Source organism: Barbus barbus (genome assembly GCF_936440315.1).
Source record: "Barbus barbus genome assembly, chromosome: 37".
Classification (NCBI taxonomy): domain Eukaryota; kingdom Metazoa; phylum Chordata; class Actinopteri; order Cypriniformes; family Cyprinidae; genus Barbus; species Barbus barbus.
Window position 1 is genome coordinate 15,894,627 of NC_136715.1, and position 26,942 is coordinate 15,921,568.

Consider the following 26,942-nt stretch of genomic DNA (forward strand, 5'->3'; position numbering starts at 1 on the left):
AGAGACGCCTGCAACACTGCTCAACTCCAAACGTAATGGCCTCCAACACGTCAAGTGACCACAGCTTAATTCAACCTCCACTCACTCAAGCAGACGGGCACATACGCACACGCTCCAGCAGCTAACGCAGACCGCGGCATCTCTGGTGCACCATTTTGCCATCCTCAACAAATCACATCCTCTCACATCCCTCAAGACGGTCACATACTCAGCTACATTCCCCGTGTTCCTGCTCCCAGCTTTCTCTCACTCTTTTTGCATACCTCATTCCCCACCCCCACCCCCAGACCCCGGAAGCTAAAGAGTCCAGGTGATATTTGGGGGGAAAAAAAATGGCCAAATTACCTCAGTGGAAAATCTCGCAGCTGCTACCTCCAATGCATGCAATCCACTCAAGATCTTGCACAACAAGATGAAATCCAATGGGAAAAGAGCAGAAAATCCCAGAATCCTGTTCCGGTGAGCATCAGACACTTGTATCTCAGCTAGCGCTGCCCAGTCTGTCGTCCCTCCTCCTCCTCCTCTTCCTCTCGATCTCTTTCTCTGTAAAGCAGTCGTCCAGCCCAGCGCTGAAGCTCAGCCAATGTAAGGGGCTCGCACAGCAAACACCATCTGAGCTAAACGTCTTCAGGCTCACACTCATCCACCTCCGCCCGCCCACCTCTCTCTCTCTCTCTCGCTCTACCACATCCCCCCTCCTTCTCCAACACACACTTGCAGACAGATACACACATGGCTCCCCCTACAAACAAGACATTTGCACACTCTCTCTCACTCGCACACGTACATACTATACTTTGTATAGCATTGTATACGACGTGACTAAGGCAATCAAATGGTGGGCTAGGATGGGATTGAATGAGAATTAGCAGATAAAAATCAGGCTGGTCAGGCCAACCATGTGCATGCATACAATACCATTGTTTAACTCCAACAGGCCACTGGGGCATACAGCATGGATGGGGGAAGAGCGCTTCTGTGTGTGACCACATTTTGGACAGAGTCCTTTCCCTTTTTTTATTTAGCCTCCACAAAAAAAAAGACAAAGTACTGACCAATGTGAGTCTTAATTCTTTGGTCTCAAAGCGCTTAAAGAATTTACGATCAAAACTAAAACATTATTTATATTTTCTGAATAAGTGTTAGTGATGTTAATGTGAAAAAAAAAAAAAAAAAAAATTTATATTTATATTATATATATATATATATATATATATATATATATATATATATATATATATATATATATATATATATATATATATATATATATATATATATATATATATATATAATGCCCCAAAATGTATTTTCTGATTATGTAATTATCCCCATGTGCACAGAGAAACATAATAAACCATGATCCTAAGAAAACTCAAAAGACAAAATGAATTCCCACCCTACATGATTTCCCACTAATATTATCGAATTCAGAAAAGTGTCTCATTATGGAAGTTAAAGGGATTTACTTTATTCTGTGGAACAAAATAAGATGTTAAGAATGTTTTAACTATTTTTGTCTGTACAATGAAAATTGCAAAGGTCCAAAACAACACTTGATCTCAATGATGTTTGTATGGACAAAAATAAATTTTTCTTGATATTTTTTACAAATCACAGAAGAAAATCAGTCATACAGGTTTGGAACGTTTTGTTGGGTTTTTTGGAATCACCTTGGAATAAAATCCACATATTGTTCCACATCTTTCATTTGAGTTTAAAATGTGCATGTGACCTTTAAATATAATGTTCCATAGAAGAAATCACGTAATGTGGTGCTTTATTTCATAGCATTTTAATTTTGGGAGAACTGTCTTTTTAAATGTTTTTGTTGTCATATTAATCATCACTTTGGGATAAAATCCCCATATTGTTCTGCATCTTTCAACATAAAGCTTAAAATGTGCGTGTGAACTTGAAATTAAATTAAAAGAATCTGGTTTTGAACAGCCGTTTGACCACTAATAGCCACTCAGCGAAATTACTTCCCTCATCCATAAAACAAGTCCCGTAAACACGCATCTCCAGATGAAACCCTGAGAAAATAGGCCAGAGGTAATGACAAAAACACACTGTGTCTGAAGCCTGTCTATGAGCTTCTATTTCTGGGTGGAGCTCAGCGTGAATCATCTTCTCAGCCCCGTGGAGCTGTGATTTGGATTTAAAGCTCACCTTTTACATAACATCACATTTTCAACCACTGAAGAAAAGCAGAATCGCTTTCTTGTGTGAAAAATGGTGGAGGTGAAGGCCTTAGTATGCATGTAGAAGTCAGTGCAGTTGAAAATTGAAAGTCAGTGCAGTTGAAAGTTGTTTCTCTTAAACGTTCCTCCAAATAACTTCTTTTGTTTTCCACAGAAGAAAGTAAGTCGTACAGATTTGGATTGACTTGAGGGTGAGGAAATGATAACAGAACATACATTTTTGGGTGAACTCTCCCTTTAGTTTAGGAAGAGTCGATTTATAATGAGTGCGTTAAGGAAGGAAAGTATGTGTAGATGCCATTCTATGTGGGTGAAGGACAATTGAACACAAGGCTGAAGATAATTTATTTTTCCTAGAGTAATTCCAACCTTTAATTCAGAAGAACTAAAAAAAAAAAAAAGGAGAGGGCAAATTGCTGCAGATTCTTAGTCCTGGTCTTTCTTGTTCTGACGGAGAACAAAAATGGAGTGGTATATGAAGAGGCATTCTTCTCATTTTGTTCCTCAAACTGGTCTCTAGTTAGTCCACTCTCACGGTGATCAACACATTCTGAGTGCGCGTTTGACTTGCAAATGAATTCACAAAATGCCTTTGAATTCAGAATGTCAAGTGCTGTGAGTGAATGGGCATTTCAGGCCAAGAACAGTTGAAGACTCGTCTATGTCGAACAAGGTGTTAGCCAAAGAAAACGTGGAATGGGATTCGGATTCTGAACATATAGCTGAATTGCTCAGTATGCCGCCCACATATGCTTGCTCAGTGATATCAAGCTTGAGCTGACATATCAAAATGGAGCCTGGAACACAGGACGAACCCAAACAGAGAGGACCAGACCTTGGATGGCAAAAACCACATCCTGGATTAAACCATGTGACATAGCGCAAAAAGCAAACCATCCAGACGTAGACTGTCAATGCCAAAACTCACCCGAATGTTTGTGCTCCCTACTGAGAGCCCTTGGCTCCCTGCAGGTATTACCGTTCTTCTGTCTGCTAGTCGTAGCTGACTTGCGACCGAGGCGCTCTTCAGATCTACCGTCTCCAAGCCTGCGGTTGAAGCGCGATGCTTGTCGGCAGACAGAGTAGCACACAAGCTAAATGCTAATTAGCTCCCACCGACATGGGTGGCTGTGAACACTACGTTAACACAATTAGCTAAAAAGAAGATGAAAATTTGGAGCTGCATTTGTTTTCTTGCATATTTGACTCAAAAACACCTGCTTTGTTGTTGAAATAACGAAAGCTTAGAGTCACAGAATGAACAGACACATTCTCTCAGATGCAGAGATCTACCTAGCAACAATGTTTGGGATGTCTAACATCATAAGACAGCACATGACTGGGCCGTAACCTGTCAGAGATGGCATATGAGGGATCCGTTGCGTGCACTGTGGTACGAAGGGCTGTGACAAATTGGATTTCACTGCACTGCTTCGACGCTGGATGCTTTTGTTCAGGCGGCGAGCTGATCGTTGCTCAGTACATCAAGGGTGATGGCCCTTCAGTGCACCGTACTCCCTCTGCCACATCATCATTCCATCACACACACACACACACATATATACATGCATACACATGCACACACACGCTCGCCAAGGAAAAGTGAGGTCCGTGCTCCAAAGGGACTCTAGACAATGGCTTGAAAATAAATCATACTGATGAGAAAGTTCCTCAGTCAGGAGCAATCTGTCCCTGTGAACGAGATGCGACTGAAGGGTTTTTGCTCTTTTTTTCGGATTCTTTCCCCTGGCTCAACCCCACTACAACCCTGACCCCACCCCCACAACAACCCCACCCCCAATCCAACCCTTTAGCCTATATATGAGGCATCCACCGCACGCACTAAGCCCATACATCACCCACAAAACCCTCTAATCCGTTGCCCGTATCTCAGGAGATCGAGACCGAAAGCGTGCAGAAAAACAAGACGGACTTGCCTCGCCACGGTGTAGCCTCTGGACGGTAATCCTTTCTTTCTTTCTGGTGAGAAAACGCAGCAGCAACCTGTCTTCAGCTGCAATCCTGCTGTCTGCTACCGAGCAGAAAAACAAATGGAGGGATGGAGGGAGCGAGAGAGCCGAAGAGGGGGTGTGTGGAGGGGGGTGTGGGGATGCAGGAAAGAGGAGGGGAGCAAGAGAGGGCAAGCAGGGGCTGGCTAACCACAGGGAGGCTTAAATAGACTGATAGATGAAGATGAGAACAGAGGGACTGAGAAGGAAATGTGCAAACACTGAGGGAGGGAGCGCCGTTACAGTGGCATCTGTTATGTTGATGGTGTCTGCGATTGGAAAATCTCCAGTGCGAAATGAGGAAAAGACAAGAATGAACAAAGGGCACAGCCTTTTGTTCCTCACTATTACATCACAGGACAACAAATCAGAGAAAACAAATGTACTCAGGGCCACCAAAACATTTCATATGCACCTGTTTCTAGCTGCGAGAGTTGAGGTTTGGAAGAGAAACGGATGGGGATAAACAGAATTTATTATTCAGACAAACGCTCTGAGATACAGAAGCAGAATGACATGTGTAATGGACATCTGGCTTCATAGCTTACATCAGGACATTTTACATTAGTTAGCAGGTCATTTTGCTTCCATCTGTCTCAACGAAAAACATTTGTGTCTGCTTTCTCATAAAGAAAGGTTGCAAGACACATTTCTTCATGTTTTATCACAGTTGCCAGGAATGAAGTAATGTGGCTGGACAGAAAAGTTCAATTATAAATAATAATAGTAATAATAATTTGAAAATAATATTTTATAATAAGTAATAAGTCATAATTTATAAATAATTTGGCTGAACAGAAATGTTTTATACATTTAAAGTAAATGATCAAATAATAATTAAACATTTTACTTAAAGTATATATATATATATATATATATATATATATATATATATATATATATATATATATATATATATATATATATATATATATATACATATACATACACATACACACTTCAACTATAAACTTCAACTATAATATTTCACTAAAAAACAAAAAAATATTTGACCCCAAAGGTCACGACTGATTAATCAAAATCAAGCATTCCAGAGAACTGTGGGGAAATAAATAAATCACCACTTTGACTCTAGTCAGGGTAGACATACATTAATGACAGCTGAATCTGCCTCTGTATCTGTAATTGTATTAGTGACATGCAGTCCTGTCTCAGGGTCACATGCTGTTATTGTCACTCTTCTCCAGCCAGCCATTATACCCCCAACACAAACATACACAACAACACACACACACACATACATCTTTATACACACACTCCCAGCCACTGGCCACCTGGTGAGGCAACTAGCTGCTCGGGCCATCATTGCACAAAAGAGACAGCTGCACCCTTTCAAATTCCTCGAGCATAAGCACCAACAGACCCTCACACGTCCAAACAGCCAGCCTCACATTCACAAACTCTGATCAATCTTGACTCATTGCTGTCATGTTCACCAGCATCACGTCATGTAAAATTACCAGGTAATTGACAGCAAGATACCAACTGCTCCATTAAATCTGATATTAAACGCACATGCCTTCATCAAGACATGTTTGCATTTGCTGAAACCATTTAAATCTATCTATGAAGAAAATAAATGATAGTATACAAATAATGTGTAAATAAATGAAATTTCACCAAATTCATCAAAATATATGGTTTCCACAAAAATAAGAAATATGTTTCAGCATATTAGAATGATTTCTGAAGGATTATGTGACACTGAAGACTGGAGTAATGCCTCCTGAACATTCAGCTTTGCCATCACAATTGATTTAAATAGTTTTTACTGTATTTTATCAAATAAATGCAGTCTTGGTGAAAATGAAAGATATTAAAAAAAATAAAAAAAAAACATTTATAGACCTCAAACTTTTGAAACTTGTGGAAAAACTATACAGCGTGCAACTGGCTTTAAACTAATTATGATCCGTTTTCCTATTGAAGTGGTTGACCGGATCCAAAGCCAAGTTCACATTTTGTACATATCATGTGATCTAGATTAAGTGTAGTGACCTAAAATCATCTCTAGCCACTGCTATCATCTTGTTTATCAAGTTGCGACAGATAAATTCTGACCCCAGATCAGCATGAACTGCTGTTATATGAATAGTCTCAAATGTTGAACTGCTTTAGAAGTTGATTCTGGAGCATATGGACACATCCCCCACTCTACTTTCACATAGATGGCCTCCTTCACATCCACGATCTAAATATCATGTCTTTAATGGTGAAGCATGCAATTTCAGTGACAATAACTGTTCATAAACGAAACCCAAACGCTCTTTGTATCCCATTGTTCAACCAAAACAATTCTGTTTGGCGCGGATAATGGCAAAAATGGCTCACTTCATATTTAAACCAATGATTTTTGTCTTTCAAGTTGCACACATATAGACGGCTTTGATTTCTGGGAGGCCACAGCTATGTTTTTGTATCCATGAAACAGTGATGAAGTTGAGAAAAGAGATGGAGCCCACTACTATTGGTCCTTCCCTCCCATCTGTCCCTCCAGCTGTCTCATGTCTATCAATCATTCTCAAACACACACACACACACACACACACTCACTTTCTGTAACATCAGAGTGTTTAATCTGAAACAGTCTACAGCTCTATTAACCAGAGGAAGTTGCAAAACTCACCATCCAAACAGTTTAAAGCTGAGTGGGGGTTTCCTTTCAACTAGACAGCATTGGGAGTGCTGCTACAAATATTACGGCTTATCAAAATTATTTTATGCACAAAGCAGAATGTCAGCAAAGCAGTAGCAAAAAAAAAAAAAAATCCAGAACTGCCTTGCTATTACTTGCCTCGTGAAAATCTAGAGCTCTGCTTTGTTATATGCTAATGTCAAACTCTTTATACTAAAATAAAATAAAAACAAAAAGTATCAAGTAAAAAAAAAAAAAGTGTATAGTTACATTCCATATTTCTTCCACTTTGTCTGTGATGTTTAATGTTTTTAGTAAAACTTTACAATAAAAGTTCATTTTGTTAAGATTATTAACATTAATTAGGTATGATGAACTAACAATGAACATACAATAACTTTTACAATGTAATTTAATCCTGTGATGGCAAAGCTGAATTTTCAGCAGTCATAGCCTAATCTTCATAAATCATTCTAATTTTCTGATTTGTTGTTCAATCATCTTATTGATTTTATACTGAAAACAGTTGTGATGCTTTAATATTTTTATGGAAACTGTGGTTCAATTGTTTTTCTTCAGGATTATTTAATGAATGGAAAGTTCAAATGAAGAGTATTAATTTAAAATATAAATCTTTTGTAAAATGATAAATGTCTTTAATGTCACTCTCGATACGTTTAATGTATCCTTGCTGAATAAAAGTATTAAATTCTATATAAAAAAAATATAATAATAATAATTGGTAGTGTATGGAGAAATTAATATAAAATAAGATTAAAAATTATTTCTGTAAAAGTTTTGTTTGTGGTTATTTCATGTTAGCTACTGTATTAACTAATGTCAATGTAAAGGCTACTATAGCAATGTAAAATATTACCTTTTTTTCCTTGCAGTGCATTCAATGTAAAAAAAAAATTCTAGGATTAGTTATCACAACTTAAAATTTAACCTAAAAAAGTAAAAAAAAAAAAATTGTTTCGGAAAAAATTAAGCCTTCATGCCTTAAAATATAATGTTAGCTAACGTTTGCTTGATTTAGTTAAGTTGGATATTTAAGATATCTCAATAAACTAAGTTCTTATAACGAATTGCAGCAACATTTTTTACAGTGTTGTGTGACTAACTTTCAATACATTCTACAATTAATCATTGATAATACCAAAAGAACAATGTTGCTGCCCACTTTTTAGAACAGCTTTGATGGTGTCTATGATGCCTTAAAATGCTGATTAGATAGGCAGCTTACTAGGTTTTGCAGCAGAGCTTTAGTGTCAAATCGTTTAAATGTAACAGGTAGCATGTGTACTTATGAAAAAGTCAATTTTCTATGCACACACAATTGTGTAAATCCACAAAGACACAGCGTTACCGGTTTAAAATAGACAGACATACACAAGGGAACACCTTTGGACTTCTAGAAACATCGGCCTTATAGAATCGAAGCATGTCCACTCAACTGCACACATGTTCAATACTCTCTTCCTCTACACAGATACAAAAACACAGACTATTTCATCACACCTCTCCAAGAACACGGCTGCACCTACTCAATCGAAAGGAGGATTTCTGTGAATATTGACCGTGTCCTCCCTTCCACTGCCTCAGAACAAACAGTCCAGCCATCACTTTGAGGCACACACGTCAGCTTCTGCATGTGAACTTTAGCAAAAGAATGAAGTAGAGTAACATATAGCAGAGTACAGTATAGAGACAAGTAGAAACAATAAGTGTACTCACAAGGCACAGCGTGGCGGTAGAGGTTGTCACGTATGGTTTGCTGAAGCTCGTAGTCAGCAGAGGATTTCTGAAACCTTTGGCTCAGGTAGTGCTTCAGGTCTTTATTGAGTTTATGTCCTGCAAAACAAAAGGAACTTGTTATTGATTCTGAATCATGTGCAGACTCTGTAGTAGTGTAGTTTGCTTCTGACTCACTGTTTGCTTCTGACTCACAGCCAATAGATAAAAGTTCCTGTTTGTGGCTAACATTGCTAACAGTGGCTAAAATAATTGTAGCAGGTACATATTTGTGATCTGAAGAGGATTTGGGATGTTCCTACACTCTCAAAAATAAAGCTACAAAAGGTCACCGGGGCGGTACCTTTTCAAAAGCTAAACTTTATACCTTTTAGGTACTAAAATGTACACTTGAGGTAATAATATGTACTTTTAAGGTACCAATATGGACACTTTAGGTACAAAGATGCATCTTTTGAAAAGGCGCCACCCTAGTGACAACTTTTGTGAGAGTGTAGAGCATGGCACTAAGAACGCCTACAACATGGGGGTTTTATACTGTATTTAATACAATGTATTCAAGAAAAACTAACTTCCATACTTGTCAATGGTCTCAGTTGGTAGTAGTTTAATAAATCTTTTGAGAGCAAAATGGAAGAAGTTGATATCTTCTGGAATGATGCTGAAAATTCAGCTTTGAATGAATAACATTTTAAATATATATTAAAATAGAAAACAGTTATTTTAAACTGTTATAATATTTCACAATATTACAGTTTGTACTGCATTTTTTATCAAATTAATACAGCCTTGGTGGGCATAAGAAACACCCATTCTTAGAATGGTTTGCAATTATGTTGTTGGATGTTTGCATCAAGTAAGTCTATGTTTCGCAAACCGTAATCAATGACAAATGAAACACATTTGTAAACATTAATAGTGGCACATTGGTGTGAAACCGTAATCCATGAGACATTAACACATAGTAGCACACCTCCATTCACACTCATGGGGGTACCTGGCTGCCACCTCAACCCAGTGCAAGCAATAGAGTGGGCCATGTGAAACATTTCCCACCCTCAGCTCCACCATCTGTTTAGAAGACACAGATCGCTTACCCAGCACCATTTCTAAGAGATGCCAATAGCCAAAAGCTGTTTATGTGTTAATGTGGTTCCGCTGGGTGCCCGCACCAATGCCAGATCAGTCGTCGGCACTGCCTTCCCACAAACTCTCCATTTCGCACATGTACAAGTGACTCAAGGGACTTCCCTTTACCGGATTAATGGGAATATTGCATTTCTAGAGAATTCTTTGAATGGATAGTCTCATTAAGGCCTAATGATGTAATCAGTTTCTCTCTCGCTCGCTCTGTAGTCTGTCGTTGATCAAATGAAACTGCATTTTAAAACTTTATGAACATACATAATTGGTTGCCTTGGCGATACTCAGTGCTGCAAGTCTGAAATGCCGCCCTCTGCCCTTGAAAGTTTCCTACGAATGACATAAACCAGCACAGACTGTCAGTTAATAATCTACTGTAAATATTATGCCGATCTGGGCTTTTTGAGGCTGCACAGTAGACACAAGACCTCACGATCACCATTTTATGTACTAAAAGAATAACAATTTTTCACAATAATTTCTAAATCTAAAGCTTGATCCCAGTTTAGAAACATTTGCACTGGGATATCTAATGCGGTTTCTCCAGTGTTTTGTATAGAACTAGGTTTAGCTTTGTACAGAGCACTGACTGAAGAAATAAAATAAGGGCTAAGAAATAAAAAACAAATGGAATAAAGTCCAAATGAACCATCCAATTCAAATGGACAAAGCAAACTCAACAAGCACTTGCTTTTAAAAATAAGCACTTACAGCAATTTTCCTTGAAACAGATAAACATTTTGCAGAAACGATAAATTATTTTCATTTTTTTCTTTTATGCTTGGAGGATGAGTTTTAGGTTCTACTGAGAATCTGAATCTCTTTGCCCTGTTCTATAAAAATAATTCAATACTACTTCATTTACTCTCATCATAGTGTGTTCAAACAAACAATAACCACAAAAAACTGGTTATAGTTTTAATATCGTGGTCTACGAATCCAGAGCTTTTATGTATCAATAACGACAAATAGGACCAAGTCCCAAACCTTCATTTTTTCACCGTTTCACTAAGATGCAAATCACAATATGGAAAAATCTATAAATATATATATGGAATTCTCTCTTGCACTGCAATGAAAAAAATGCACCAAAAAATGTTCAGGAAAACAACAAATGCTTTTAATTTCACAAAAGTTAAATATGTAAAACATTGTGGTCTATGAATCCAGGGCGTTTACAGATAGTTCAGTAAAATGCAAAGTTTTTCATGTAATAAAAACAGATTCAAAACACAGCAGATATGGCTGCACACATTGCATTGAGGTAAAGATGTACATTTAAAACACAGTTCGTGTTACCGCAACCATGTTGAGCAGGCTGTACAATTAGCTGCAGAACAAGTAACAGCTCTGCCAGGCAATGTTCAAGCTAGAAGGTCAGAAAAGAGATCTTCTCTTCTAATTGAACCTCTGGAGCATTGTTTCTTAATCTAGCCACATCCAAGTCTAAAAATACACTGCGAAACCCATTAGACTGCTTTTTCAGAACTAAAACGGGAATAATGTGCGAGTGTGAAATTCCTGTTGAGTTGATGTGTGCAGTCTGGCGTTGATGTTAGCGCCGTGGCATACCACTGTGAATTAATCCCTGCAACAGGTTGCGAGTCATTACTCAAACCTACAGCAGCCAGACTACACCACCCACCCCCATCCATCATCCCAAACTCACTTTATTCCAATTAGCTGCTTACTAGTCGGACTCAATGGTAACAATGGACTTCTGGCCAACCAACGAAAAACCAGATGAAATCCAAGATCCAAGAGAGGGATGTGAAAACAAAAAGATTGTACTGTAGGCAGATGCCATGGGATGGACTTTATAGGAAAGACTTGTCTTGTTGTTTGTTACAGTGGCGTATGGCACTACTACCAAAGTACTGTCATGGCCAGTAGTTGGCTATTGGCTACTAATGTGGAGGTTGAGTACAAAATGAGTTACTATTATATGGAAGACATAACAGGTCTACCACAATCCCAATGTCTATAATCTATAACAATGACTTTCAAACGGAAAGAAGAAGGGCCACAATAAATGTTTTAGTAAAAAAATAACATGAAATAAAATATAAAGATTGTACTAATGTTTTATTCAAAGTCAACTAAAAATAACAATAGACAACCAAACTAAAATAATAGGAACATATTTCTCAGCTAATTAGGCCTTAAGTTTGGAGGGGAAAAAATCAGTTTGATAGTAATTAAAAAATGTCTAAGAGTAAAAAAGAAAAAAAAATAATAAACAGAAACAAATATTATATATATATATATATATATATATATATATATATATATATATATATATATATATATATATATATATATATATATATATATATATATATATATATATATATATATATATATATATATACACACACACATACACACACACATACATACATATACATATATATATATATATATACACATATATATATATATATATATATATATATATATATATATATATAACTTTTGTTTTAAATAATTAAAATAATTTTATGCAATTTTATTATAAATTTTATATTTTTATTACAGCATTTTATTATAACTTAAAAAGAAAAAAAAACTAATTTTTTTCTGGAACTGCATGTTCATGTTTTACTGATATTATTAGAGATTAAATAAATTGTTAATTTGTCAGTTTGGCCTGACGAGAATGTTAGTGATCGGCAAAGTGTTCCAAAGAGCAAGAAGCCTTGAATAATGCCTTGAATTACATTATTTGTTCTGGTGAATAAAAAAAAAAAAAAAAAAAAAAAAAAAAAAAGGTAGTGTACTAAAATGTTTAGGGTGTCATTTTACACCGACCATGCACTTTTTACACGCAGCGAGTAGATTAGACAAGATATAATCTTATTATGTGTATTGCGAGTGATACGGAAATGGATTTAGTGCAGAGTAAAGAATGCCTCTAAAAGCACCTTTTCGAGAAACAGGTGTTTTGTAAAGAAAATATGATTACAAGATATTTTTCAAACAGGAGGAGCAGCATAACTTAAAACCAATAATAAGTATATTATTCAAATACCAGCATATAGAGTACCGCAAAATCTAAGTAAAATACCAAACACAGCAAAATGACTCCAGACTGCAGAATTATCAGCAATTTTTTATTGTGTGGATTATTGGTACTGAATATTTTTGAGCACTCAACTCATCCTGCAGTTTTCAAACAGCTGTATGATATCTGTTGTGAGGCCGGCAGTTCTGCTTCATTTTGCTGACTCTCCTCTGATTTATGCAGACCCTCTAGACAGAAATTACAACGGTCCAATGGTGCACATCTTATCTTACATAGCTGACTGCTTTCTTTTTGCTTAGTGTGTCCATAATCCTGTGTGAAGATGAACAAGTAGTAGCACTGAGTATTTATTAGTATTTTACTCTTCCACTCTCCAAAAACAGGCCAATGAACTGGCAGTGCAGAGAGAAGGATAAATCACTCTTTGAGACTGCGTATACTAGGGGGGACACCATTTGGTGTCACAGCCCCAAATCCCTCCTAAAATAGATAATTAGAAAACAAATTGCTACCGAATCAGCTGCACCTGGCAGAGATACCGATAATCTCCCAACTGCGAGCACCCACATAACACGACAGCCAAAGCATGCTGGATTAATTTCAGCATGTGTGTATCTGCATTTACACAAGTGTGCAAGACAACTTTCTCAACAGCCAATTACCTGCATCTCAATGCCCATCAGAATAAACTAAAGCAGTGTGTTTAGAAGAGATTACTGGATCAGATGAAACATCCGGCATTCAGAACAGCGAGATGAGAGAGAACGAGCGTGCGTGTGTGTGTGTGTGTGTGTGTGTGTGTGTGTGTGTGTGTGTGTGTGTGTGTGTGTGTGTGTGTGTGTGAATATAGGACCTGGTACCACTCAGAAACATCACTGCCAGCAGACGCCAGCCCTAAGTTCTAGGAAAAAAGAAATACAGTAACTGAACGGAGGCTTGTTTTACTCGCTTGGCTTTGGAGATGGAAAACGAAAGAACTGTCAGATTTGCAAATTTCTTTGGAGTCAAGCTACTTTCTGAACATGTTCCTCTGCCTGTGCATGAAAGCAGTAAATATAACTGTTCAGAAAGGCTTTTGGAAAAAACTGGAGCCTGACAGATAAGTAAAGAAAGTGTCTGACACACAGTCTAACCAGTGGCGGGCAGAAGACTTCTGAACTGAGGAAAGGCATTTGAGTGGCTTTTGGTCCAGGGTAAATTCACGTTCCAATTCCATCTGAACATATTTCAGGTTAAAGGTGTATGGAGAGCAATTTAACTTATTATTTACATTTAATCATTTAGCGGACACTTTTATCCAAAGCGCCTTACAAATGAGGACAATAGAAGCAATTAAACAAAAGAGCAACACAACTTAAGTGCTGGGACAAGTTCCAGTTAGTCTAACACAGTACACAAAGTAAAGGGAAAAAATAGACATTATCAGAAAAGAAACCAACTTTGCATGTTTCCGTTAACACTTTGTAATATTTGTTGTTGTATTTGTTGTTGTGTTTTTGTAGGCATGTATTACATTATGATTATATACTGACATAATATATAATGTGTGCAATATTTAATCATTTATGTACAAAAATTGTATAAAATCTATACATAATTCCAATTCTGTCTGAACAGTTTTCAGGTTAAAACCACAGGCAAAAAAAAAACTGACTGTATATTTTAATATGTTAAAATATAAAACATTAATTTAAATAAAAAATATTTGATAGAGACAGACAGACAGACAGATAGACAGATAGACAGATAGACAGATAGATAGATAGATAGATAGATAGATAGATAGATAGATAGATAGATAGATAGATAGATAGATAGATAGATAGATAGATAGATAGATAGATAGATAGATAGATAGATAGATGTGTCCAAGAGTCTGTGTGAAAGACAGGTATGAGGTCTGTAAACAGGCGTCTGTTTGGTATTCTGCTCTCGTTTCTTGCTCAGCTCTACACTGCCCTCTCTGTTTCCCTCCATTACGCCTGGCCTGCATCACACTGAGCCTTGTCGCCATGGCAACCCTGGTCAGAGCAGCACTCATCCAGCTTTGATGTTTAAGTGTGCCGCCCCCTACTGGTGGTTAATGGTAACAAGCACACACAATCCATATGAATATAAACCTGCAGTTACTGTCTGCCTGTTTAAACGGTAAATTATGCACTCTATAAATAATTTCAGAATTTTTAAAATAAAAACTGATAAAATGAAGCCACTACAGCACCCAAGAGTGTGGGAATACTTTAGTTAACATAGGTGACGTACATTAATTTTATTTTTTTTCGGCTAATGAATTTAGGCACCATTGCATTTATTGGACAAAATATCCCCAATTAAAGAGATAAAAACTAACAAACATTGTAATAATATAAAAAAATATTTAAAAAAATATTCATCCAAAAGTGTGATTAATATTTACATTGTCATTTAGCAAACGCTTTTATCCAAAGTGACTTACAAAAGAGGACAATGGAAGCAATCAAAATCAACAAAAGAGCAATGGACAAGTGCTATAAGAAGTCTCGGTTAGCTTAACGCAGTACACGTAGCAAATATAATTATATTATATTTTATATAATAAATAAAAAGAAAACAGAATAGAAAAAGAATAAAGCAAGCTAGTGTTAGAGGCCTTTTTGCTTTTGTTAATTGTATAATAAATAAAGAGAAAAGAATAGAGAAGCTAGTGTTAGTTTTCTTTAAGAAAACAAGCAGTTAGTAAATGAATAGAGTGCATATAAAGTCTAAAAGGGGGAAGTTTAAGAATAGAATTAGAATACAGATTGCTAGAGTTAGCGGGTCAAATAAAGATGGAAAAGATATACATTTAGCAGATTCTTAATTAATATTGAGTGTGATTATATATTACTATTACATAATGGCAAATTAGTTAAATTTTTAATTACTAAAATTATGGCAAATTAGGTACTTTTTTATATTAATTAAATTACTTATTGTCCAAAGATACCACTCTTTTTTAAATAATTTAAAAAAATTCAAATGAACCATTTAATGTGTTGATGTAGCAGTAATATTTAATATAAGTGTCACAGTGTCATGTTAAAGCTTCATTTATGAGGAGGAACGTACTGCTTTGCGCTGAAATTTACGACAATCGGAGCCTATTGGCGTTCATCCTGAGGATTTTAAATGACCATACGCAATGAATAAGACAGAGACGCTTTACAGCCGCATCTCTCTCCAGTAGCAAGTGAAATTGTTTACACATTCCAGATTGCTTTTATCGATTCCCAGCACTCTGGGCAGAAAATATGCCTCCAATGATTCATCTCAGACATGCAGTGTTGATCAGATAGAGCTGTCGTTTATATTAGTCCTCTCTGACTGCAGGCATCAGACAGGCTTTTTAGCTTTGCTGGCCTTTGTGTGTGTGTATGACTGTTGGGGTTATCAGAGTCTTTTATGGGTGAGAGTGTCAATGTGAATGCATTAACGTCTTTTGTGGATCTCAAAGAAGCACAAACTCAGAAATCTCACAATTGCCCTTTTGGAAGAAGTACAAGTTTACACTATCGTTCAAAAGTTTGGGGACAGCAAGATTTGTTTTTTGTTTTTTTTAAGAAAAATAACACTTTTATTCAGCAAATCATCAAAGTTGATTATGAAATTATTAAGTAGCACAACTGTTTTAACACTGATAATAATAAGAAATGTTTCTTGATCAGCAAATCAGCATTAAAATGATTTCTGAAGGATCGTGTGACACTTAAGACTGGAGTAATGATGCTGAAAATTAATCTTTACAGGAATAAATGATTTTGAAATATATTAAAATAGAAAAGTTAATATATATATATATATATATATATATATATATATATATATATATATATATATATATATATATATATATATATATATATATATATATATATATATATATATATATATATATATACACACATACACACACACACACACACACATACATATACACATGCAGTGTCCTCCATAAGTATTGGAACAGTAAAGACAAAATTGCTCTGTTGGCTGTGGAGTCAAGACATTTACAAATATGATTAAAAGATGAATATGAGACAAAACTACAGAATGTCACATTTTATTATTAGCCGTTTCAACACATATATGTTTTACCAAATAAAAAGAACAGCACTTTTAGAGTTCATCCCACTCATTGATGTGAGCATAAGTATTGGGACAGTTGAACATAAGGCAGATATAAAAGATTAAAACCTATTATTTAGTTGCAGATCCCTTGCACACAATCACAGCAGTGAGTCTGTGACCCATAGACATCACCAGACTCTTGGTCTCATCCTTTGAAATACTTTTCCCAGCCTTTAATGCAGCCAATTCCAATTGTTGTTTGTTTTGGGGAGTTTCTGCCTTTACTCTCCTCTTCAGCTGGTGAAAGTGTTGTGGTGGTGTTTTGGGTCATTGTCCTGATGCAATATGAAGCACTTCCCAATGAATCTGGTGGCATTTTCGTGAATATTGGTAGGCAAGATGGTTTTGTACCCTTCCAAATTCATTCAGCTACTGTCATCATACATTAAGTCATCAGTAAAGTTGAGAGGGCCTGTTCCAGAGACAGCCATGCATGCCCATGCCATGACACCACCTCCACCATGCTTTACAGATGAGGCTGTATGCTTGGGATCATTGCAGTTCCCTTTTTATCTCCACATTTTTGCTTTCCCATCACTATAACTATATTCATCTTTTAATCATATTTGTAAATGTCTTGACTCCACAGCCAACAGAGCAATTTTGTCTTTACTGTTCCAATACTTTTGGAGGGCACCATACATACATACACACACACACACACATACACATACATATATATGCCTTCTCTCACTCAATCTAGTCAAGCATCAGACAACCAAATTAAACTTTCACGCCACCAAACAAATCAGACCCTTCTGATAGGATTAACTGAGAAGCATTAAGACTCTGAACACCCGGTGCGAAGTAACACAATTAATTAGCACAGCCTATTAACACTGCTAGCTTGCATTCTATGCTTGATAGGAACGCCTGTTAAAGCAGCTTAGCATCATTGTTTGTCTGCCTACAAATAATTCCTCATTAGGCCAAACCTTACATGTGCATTAAGAGCTGCTTCAGGAGTCTGGCTCTTTAAGGACATTACAAAAGGAGATTTACAAGACAACCAGTATAAGCAGGTGGAAATGGATTGACCTGGGATGCAGTTATCATCTACAGGGTCTTCAAATGTGCCCATCTGGGATCTTCATTCACCCTAATACTGACCACAGAGTTCACACCACGCAAAGTTTCCAGCAAACTCTGCCACAAAGTGAAAAAAAAACAGTCATATATATATATGGGTCAAAGACAGAACGGGGTTTGCAAGCAAGTGTAACAAGTCACAAAAATCTTTCAAAATCAACATTAATATTTTGAATGAGTTTTTATTTTCTGTTTCAATTTTTAAGTTTTTTTTTTTAAATAGTTTTTCTTTTTTATACTTTTGTCTATATAGTTTTTTATTTTAGTTTTTCTTTTCTTATTTGATTTAATTTTAGTTTATTTTTTAGTTAATATACCAACATAATATGTGCTTAATTTGAAATAATCAGAAATTATACATGCAAAAAACGTACAAATTTTAATCTACATTTTTTTTTTTGTATTATTAATATTTGCACAATTTTGGTATTTTCAAAGCATTGTTGCTTTTTGGTATAATGTAAATTTTTGAAAGAAATTAACACCACTTTAAATGAACACCTGCTACATGGTACTAAATCTCTCACACACACCTACATAGCATTTTTAAACCCTTAAGGGGACTGAAAAGCAACTACACATATTACACCTTCTCTACCCAAAGGCTTTCTCCACAGCACAAAGGACTATTGGACTCTCTAACGCACCGCCGACAGAAACAAAAGGCCCCATTCCTAATAAAACACTGAGTTGAGCTTGCACTGCTGAAGGCCATATCCTCACTCTCCTTACTTCCTCTGAACTTCCGCCTTGCTTTTGTTCCATGGCATCTTTCTTTCTCCTCACTTTAATTGTTCCCTTGATCCATTCCTGTGTGTCCTTCTCTTCCTTTTTTTAATCATCTTGATGCATGTGTCACTTTCTTTTACCCTCCGTCACACTATGTCTCTCTCGCTTTGCTGCAGTTTCCATCTCGCCCCACCAATGGGTTTGATTAAAGCCTCTGCGATATAACCCACTCTCACCCCACGCAGGGACAACAGCCCCCCCGCCATGTACATGGCAGCAGGGTGCACTCAAAAGTCAATATGACACCCCTTCACCCAACCAACACACACTTCAGGAGTGTGGCACCACGCCAACCATGCCAACAGGAACCCTACCAACCTGTCTCGCTCTCACGCAGCAGCAATGATTTTTCATTTTGCTGATGCAACACAATAACTAAAATATAGCTGCGAGCAGCGATGACGGGCCCAAGCCGTCAGTGCATACGCCACCCCGGTGGCATCGATAAAACGGTGCCCAGCGAGCACACACATTACAGTAACCCTCTGGCAGTTTGGTTTTAAGGGATACGGCAATTAAAGGGTTAATCCAAACCATCAACTCTGTGAAACACACACACACAGAACAACATATAAAACTTTAAATTCTGTGAAAATATATTTTTCATTGGTAGTTGATGTTAGTTAATGCATTTACTAATGCTAACAAATGAGAAATTATTATAGTTACCAAAGGTTTTAATGATTCATAAGCATTTTTTTAATGATTTATTTTTCCATTAACTAACATGAATAATTTACTAACACAAATTAATAAAGTAAAAAATATATTGTTAATATTTAATGTTATTTGTGAATTAACCAATGTTAAAAAACAACATTATTTAACTGTTGTTAGTTAACATCATTAATAATTATATACCATTTAATGTTGATCAATATTAATTCCAAAATGTGCTAATATATTATTAAATTTTAAAGTTTATCTTTTGAACATGACTATTTTTCAAACATTAAAAAGATTAATAAATGCTTTAAAAAAATTGTTCTTTGTTAGTTCATACTATCATGGAAGAATTAACATGCTGTAAAAATATATTTTTCATTATTAGTTCATGTTAATTAATGCATTTCCTAATGTTAAGAAATGAGACCTTATTATAAAGTGTTATCAAAATCTTTAATGATTTATAAGCATTTTTTTAAGATTTAAAAAAAACAGACCCCCTCTCTCTCTTTCTCTCTCTCACCCAGCTCCTCAATCCACACAGTCACTCACACCCCACCCCCACCCCTCACTCAGCTGCAGGCTGACAGGACCTCTCACTCAGAAGCATTATATCAACTCTCTGATAGTTTTTTAATTTTCTCCTCTGCATAGTGTATTGTAAATTCATGAAATTAATCACATATCCTCAGACTGTCTTGTTCTGTGTATGTAATTTTTTATGAAGTGTTTGGAAGCTGCTCTTAAAAGATAAAAAAAAAAAGTTTTCTCTTTTTTACTGTAACTTTAATAAATTGCCATTAAATCATCGTTCAAGATATCCTAAATCCGTCCGCAATTTAGCATCTTCAGTATTTTGGCGTCATGAGAAAAAATGTTTGGTGTGATTTACGTGTTTCTGTTTGGAGGAGTATGAATTTGTTTACAGCCTGTTTTTAAAAAAAACCCACATTAAAATAAATATAGCCGACGTCCTGTTGGTCGTAGCTAATGACTGTAAATTAGAAAGTTGTCCGGATTAATAAGAACAATTTATGTACTGAGTTTGGTGTCTGTAGCTAAAACTAACCCCCCCATTTTTGACAAAAGGTGGCGCTATAGAGTGCCTCTTCCATGCCCGTTTATGAGCTTTTTACAGTGTCTAACTATCATTAAAATGGATATGTGTGTTGAGTTTCATGACATTCTAAACATGTTATCTGCCTCAAAATCACCAGAAACGAATTTTCAACTTTGACACGTTGCCATGGCAACATACTTTTAGATATCAATCTTCCCTTCACAGTTTTACATCGGCCGTGTTTTGACATTATTCTGGTGAAGTTTGAAGCAAATCGAGTAAAAATAAGATGCTGAATTCAAAGCATTTTGAAAACGACACACTTCCTGCAGCCAGTTGGTGGCGCTATAACTTTCAGTCATTATAGTCACATCTATCCGATCGGCATCATACAACGAACAAACCACTGAAGTTTTATCTACATCATACAATGTATGTGGACGTTATTAGGCATTTCCTGGGTCTCATTTTTCGCCATAACTTCATCGCCTCGCCACGGGCAAACCGTTCGACATATCAAAAATATCTTCGCAATTTAGCGTCCCCAATGTCTTGAGATCATGTTCACCAAGTTTGGTGGCAATCGTATGGAAATCCTCAGAGGAGTATATCAAATTCCAGAGCATGCACTTTTTAAACAGCCCTGAATAGCCGACTTCCTGTTGGGCGGAGCCCAAGACATGCTGCGTGAAAGTTGTTCAGCTCAATGAGTTCTATATGTGTACCGAGTTTCATATGAATACGTGCAAGTATGTGTGAGCTATACATCAAGCTTTCTGACAATTTTCCAGGGGGCGCCGTAGAGCCCCTGTGCCACGCCCGGGTCCCAGCCTCAGCGGCGTCCTAATGGCCGCAGGTTCCAACGTGCGTGCCAATTTTCAAGAGTTTTCGGGCACGTTAAGGCCCCCAAAAGTGCCCGGATAGTCGAAATAAAAAATAAAAAAAATAATAAATATAGCTGCGAGCAGCGATGACGGGCCCAAGCCGCCAGTGCATATGCCACCCCGGTGGCATCGATAAAACGGTGCCCAGCGAGCACACACAATACAGTAACCCTCTGGCAGTTTGGTTTTAAGGGATACGGCAATTAAAGGGTTAATCCAAACCATCAACTCTGTGAAACACAACACACAGAACAACATATAAAACTTTAAATTCTGTGAAAATATATTTTTCATTGGTAGTTGATGTTAGTTAATGCATTTACTAATGCTAACAAATGAGAAATTATTATAGTTACCAAAGCTTTTAATGATTTATAAGCATTTTTTTTATGATTTATTTTTCCATTAACTAACATGAATAATTTTTACTAACACAAATAAAGTAAAAAATATATTGTTAATATTTAATGTTATTTGTGAATTAACCAATGTTAAAAAACAACATTATTTAACTGTTGTTAGTTAACATCAACAATAATTATATACCATTTAATGGTGATCAATATTAATTCCAAAATGAGTTAATATATTATTACATTTTAAAGTTTTATCTTTTGAGCATGACTATTTTTCTAATATTAAAAATATTATGTTCATTGTTAGCTCATTGTAAGTTCATACTATCAATGAAGAATTAACATGCTGTAAAAAATATATTTTCATTGTTAGTTCATATTAATTAATGCATTCCCTACTGTTAACAATTGAGACTTAATTATAAAGTGTTATCAAAACCTTTAATGCTTTATAAGCATTTTTTAAGGATTTTATTGAGAAGTTTAAACAGACCCTCTCTCTCTCTCTCTCTCTCTCTCTTTCTTTCTCTCTCTCTCCCCCTCCACACTCACTGAACTCACACAGTCACTCACACCCCACCCCTCACTCAGAAGCAGTGACAGGGAGCTCTCACTCAGCAGCAGCTCTGATAGTTTTTTAATTTTCTCCTCTGCATAGTGTATTGTAAATTCATGAAATTAATCACATATCCTCAGACTGTATTGTTCTGTGTATGTAATTTTTTATGAAGTGTTTGGAAGCTGCTCTTAAAAAAAAAAAAAAAAAAAAAGAATTCTCTTTTTTACTGTAACTTTAATAAATTGCCATTAAATCATCGTTCAAGATATCCTAAATCCGTCCGCAATTTAGCATCTTCAGTATTTTGGCATCACTAGAAAAAATGTTTTGGTGTGATTTCTGTGTTTCTGTTTGGAGGAGTATGAATTTGTTTACAGCTCGTTTTAAAAAAAAACCCACATTAAAATAAATATAGCCGACTTCCTGTTGGTCGTAGCTAATGACTGTAAATTAGAAAGTTGTCCGATTAATAAGAACAATTTATGTACCGAGTTTGGTGTCTGTAGCGATCATTATATATATATAATCATTAATAATTATATACCATTTAATGTTGATCAATATTAATTCCAAAATGTGTTAATATATTATTAAATTTTAAAGTTTATCTTTTGAACATGACTATTTTTCTAACATTAAAAAGATTAATAAATGCTTTAAAAAAAATTTTTCTTTGTTAGTTCATACTATCATGGAAGAATTAACATCCTGTAAAAATATATTTTTCATTGTTAGTTCATGTTAATGCATTTCCTAATGTTAAGAAATGAGACCTTATTATAAAGTGTTATCAAAATCTTTAATGATTTATAAGCATTTTTTAAAGATTTTAAAAAACAGACCCTCTCTCTCTTTTTCTCTCTCTCTCACCCACTGCCTCAATCCACACAGTCACTCACACAGTCACTCACACCCCACAGCACCCCACCCCCACCCCTCACTCAGAAGCAGTGGCAGGAGCTCTCACTCAGAAGCAGGCTGATAGTTTTTAAATTTTCTCCTAAGCATAGTGTATTGTAAATTCATGAAATTAATCACATATCCTCAGACTGTATTGTTCTGTGTATGTAATTTTTTATGAAGTGTTTGGAAGCTGCTCTTAAAAGATAAAAAAAAAAAAAAAATTATCTTTTTTACTGTAACTTTAATAAATTTCCATTAAATCATCGTTCAAGATATCCTAAATCCGTCCGCAATTTAGCATCTTCAGTATTTTGGCATCATGAGAAAAAATGTTTGGTGTGATTTCCGTGTTTCTGCTTGGAGGAGTATTAATTTGTTTACAGCCCGTTTAAAAAAAAACCCCACATTAAAATAAATATAGCCGATTTCCTGTTGGTCGTAGCTAATGACTGTAAATTAGAAAGTTGTCCGGATTAATAAGAACAATTTATGTACCGAGTTTGGTGTCTGTAGCTATCATTATATATATATAATCATTAATAATTATATACCATTTAATGTTGATGAATATTAATTCCAAAATGTGTTTATATATTATTACATTTTAAAGTTAATCTTTTGAACATGATTATTTTTCTAACATTAAAAAGATTAATAAATGCTTTAAAAAAAAAGTTATTTGTTAGTTCATACTATCATGGAAGAATTAACATGCTGTAAAAATATATTTTTCATTGTTAGTTCACGTTAATTAATGCATTTCCTAATGTTAAGAATTGAGACCTTATTATAAAGTGTTATCAAAATCTTTAATGATTTATAAGCATTTTTTAAAGATTTAAAAAAAACAGACCCTCTCTCTCTCTTTCTCTCTCTCACCCACTGCCTCAATCCACACAGTCACTCACACAGTCACTCACACCCCACCCCACCCCTCACTCAGCTGCAGGCTGACAGGACCTCTCACTCAGAAGCATTATATCAACTCTCTGATAGTTTTTAAATTTTCTCCTAAGCATAGTGTATTGTAAATTCATGAAATTAATCACATATCCTCAGACTGTATTGTTCTGTGTATGTAATTTTTTATGAAGTGTTTGGAAGCTGCTCTTAAAAGATAAAAAAAAATAAAAATTATCTTTTTTACTGTAACTTTAATAAATTGCCATTAAATCATCGTTCAAGATATCCTAAATCCGTCCGCAATTTAGCATCTTCAGTATTTTGGCATCATGACAAAAAATGTTTCGTGTGATTTCCGTGTTTCTGCTTGGAGGAGTATTAATTTGTTTACAGCCCGTTTTTAAAAAAAACCCACATTAAAATAAATATAGCCGACTTCCTGTTGGTCGTAGCTAATGACTGTAAATTAGAAAGTTGTCCAGATTAATAAGAACAATTTATGTACCAAGTTTGGTGTCTGTAGCTAAAACTAACCCCCCCATTTTTGACAAAAGGTGGCGCTATAGAGTGCCTCTTCCACGCCCGTTTATGAGCTTTTTCCAGTGTCTAACTATCATTAATACTGATATGTGTGTTGAGTTTCATGACATTCTAAACATGTTATCTGCCTCAAAATCACCAGAAACGAATTTTCAACTTTGACACGTTGCCATGGCAACATAAGTTTAGATATCAATATTCCCTCCACAGTTTTACATCGGCCGTGTTTTGACATTATTCTGGTGAAGTTTGAAGCAAATCGAGTAAAAATAAGATGCTGAATTCAAAGCATTTTGAAAATGACACACTTCCTGCAGCCAGTTGGTGGCGCTATAACTTTCAGTCATAATAGTCACATCTATCCGATCGGCATCATACAACGAACAAACCACTGAAGTTTGATCTACATCATACAATGTATGTGGACGTTATTAGGCATTTCCTGGGTCTCATTTTTCGCCATAACTTCATCGCCTCGCCACGGGCAAACCGTTCGACATATCAAAAATATCTTCGCAATTTAGCGTCCCCAATGTCTTGAGATCATGTTCACCGAGTTTGGTGGCAATCGTATGGAAATCCTCAGAGGAGTATATCAAATTCCAGAGCATGCGCTTTTTAAACAGCCCTGAATAGCCGACTTCCTGTTGGGCGGAGCCTAAGACATGCAGCGTGAAAGTTGTTCGGCTCAATGAGTTCTATATGTGTACCGAGTTTCATATGAATACGTGCAAGTATGTGTGAGCTATACATCAAGCTTTCTGACAATCTTCCAGGGGGCGCCGTAGAGCCCCTGTGCCACGCCCGGGTCCCAGCGTCTGTGGCGTCCTAATGGCCGCAGGTTCCAATGTGCGTGCCAATTTTCAAGAGTTTTCGGGCACGTTAAGGCCCCCAAAAGTACCCGGATAGTCGAAATAAAAAATAATAAAAAAAAAAAATAAAATAATAATCCTTAGAAGAACAATAGGGCCCTGCGCCTTACTGGCTTGGGCCCTAATAAATATAGCTGCGAGCAGCGATGACGGGCCCAAGCCGTCAGCATACGCCACCCCGGTGGCATCGATAAAACGGTGCCCAGCGAGCACAAGCATCACAGTAACCCTCTGGCAGTTTGGTTTTAAGGGATACGGCAATTAAAGGGTTAATCCAAACCATCAACTCTGTGAAACACACACACACACAGAACATATAAAACTTTAAATTCTGTGAAAATTTATTTTTCATTGGTAGTTGATGTTAGTTAATGCATTTACTAATGCTAACAAATGAGAAATTATTATAGTTACCAAAGCTTTTAATGATTTATAAGCATTTTTTAATGATTTATTTTTCCATTAACTAACATGAATAATTTTTTCTAACACAAATTAATAAAGTAAAAAATATATTGTTAATATTTAATGTTATTTGTGAATTAACCAATGTTAAAAAACAACATTATTTAACTGTTGTTAATTTACATCATTAATAAATATATACCATTTAATGTTGATCAAAATCAATTCCAAAATGTGTTAATATATTATTAAATTTTAAAGTTTTATCTTTTGAACATGACTATTTTTCTAATATAAAAAATATTTTGTTCATTGTTAGTTCATTGTAAGTTCATACTATCAATGAAGAATTAACATGCTGTAAAATATATATTTCATTGTTAGTTCATGTTAATTAATGCATTCCCTACTGTTAACAAATGAGACTTAATTATAAAGTGTTATCAAAACCTTTAATGCTTTATAAGCATTTTTTAAGGATTTTATTGAGATGTTTAAACAGACCCTCTCTCTCTCTCCCTCTCTCTCTCCCCCTCCACACTCACTGAACTCACACAGTCAGTCACCCACCCAGTCACCCACCGCAAACATTAGAAGCACAGAGACAGGAGAACTCTGATAGTTTTTAAATTTTCTCCTCCGCATAGTGTATTGTAAATTCATGAAATTAATCACATCCTCAGACTGTATTGTTCTGTGTATGTAATTATTTATGAAGTGTTTGGAAGCTGCTCTTAAAAGAAAAAAAGAAAAGAAAAGTTTTCTCTTTTTTACTGTAACTTTAATAAATTGCCATTAAATCACCGTTCAAGATATCCTAAATCGGTCCGCAATGTAGCATCTTCAGTATCTTGGAAGCATGTGAAAAAATGTTTGGTGTGAATTTTTGGTTTCTGCTTGGAGGAGTATGAATTTGTTTACAGCCCGTTAAAAAAAAAAAAAAACATTAAAAAAAAATAGCCGATTTCCTGTTGGTCG

The 26,942-nt window shown here is 35.7% G+C and overlaps 1 protein-coding gene across 6 annotated transcripts in view; it reads right to left on the reverse strand.

Annotated features, from left to right (window-relative positions):
* Window positions 1-26,942, reverse strand: part of LOC306856668 (membrane-associated guanylate kinase, WW and PDZ domain-containing protein 1-like) — a 157,575-nt gene that overhangs the window by 67,578 nt on the left and 63,055 nt on the right. For all 6 annotated transcript variants that reach the window (XM_079396041.1, XM_079396043.1, XM_079396040.1 and 3 more), the window contains exon 2: window positions 8,607-8,723. In XM_079396041.1, coding sequence (XP_079252167.1) covers window positions 8,607-8,723 — 117 coding nt within the window. The remainder of the gene's footprint in view (window positions 1-8,606; window positions 8,724-26,942) is intronic.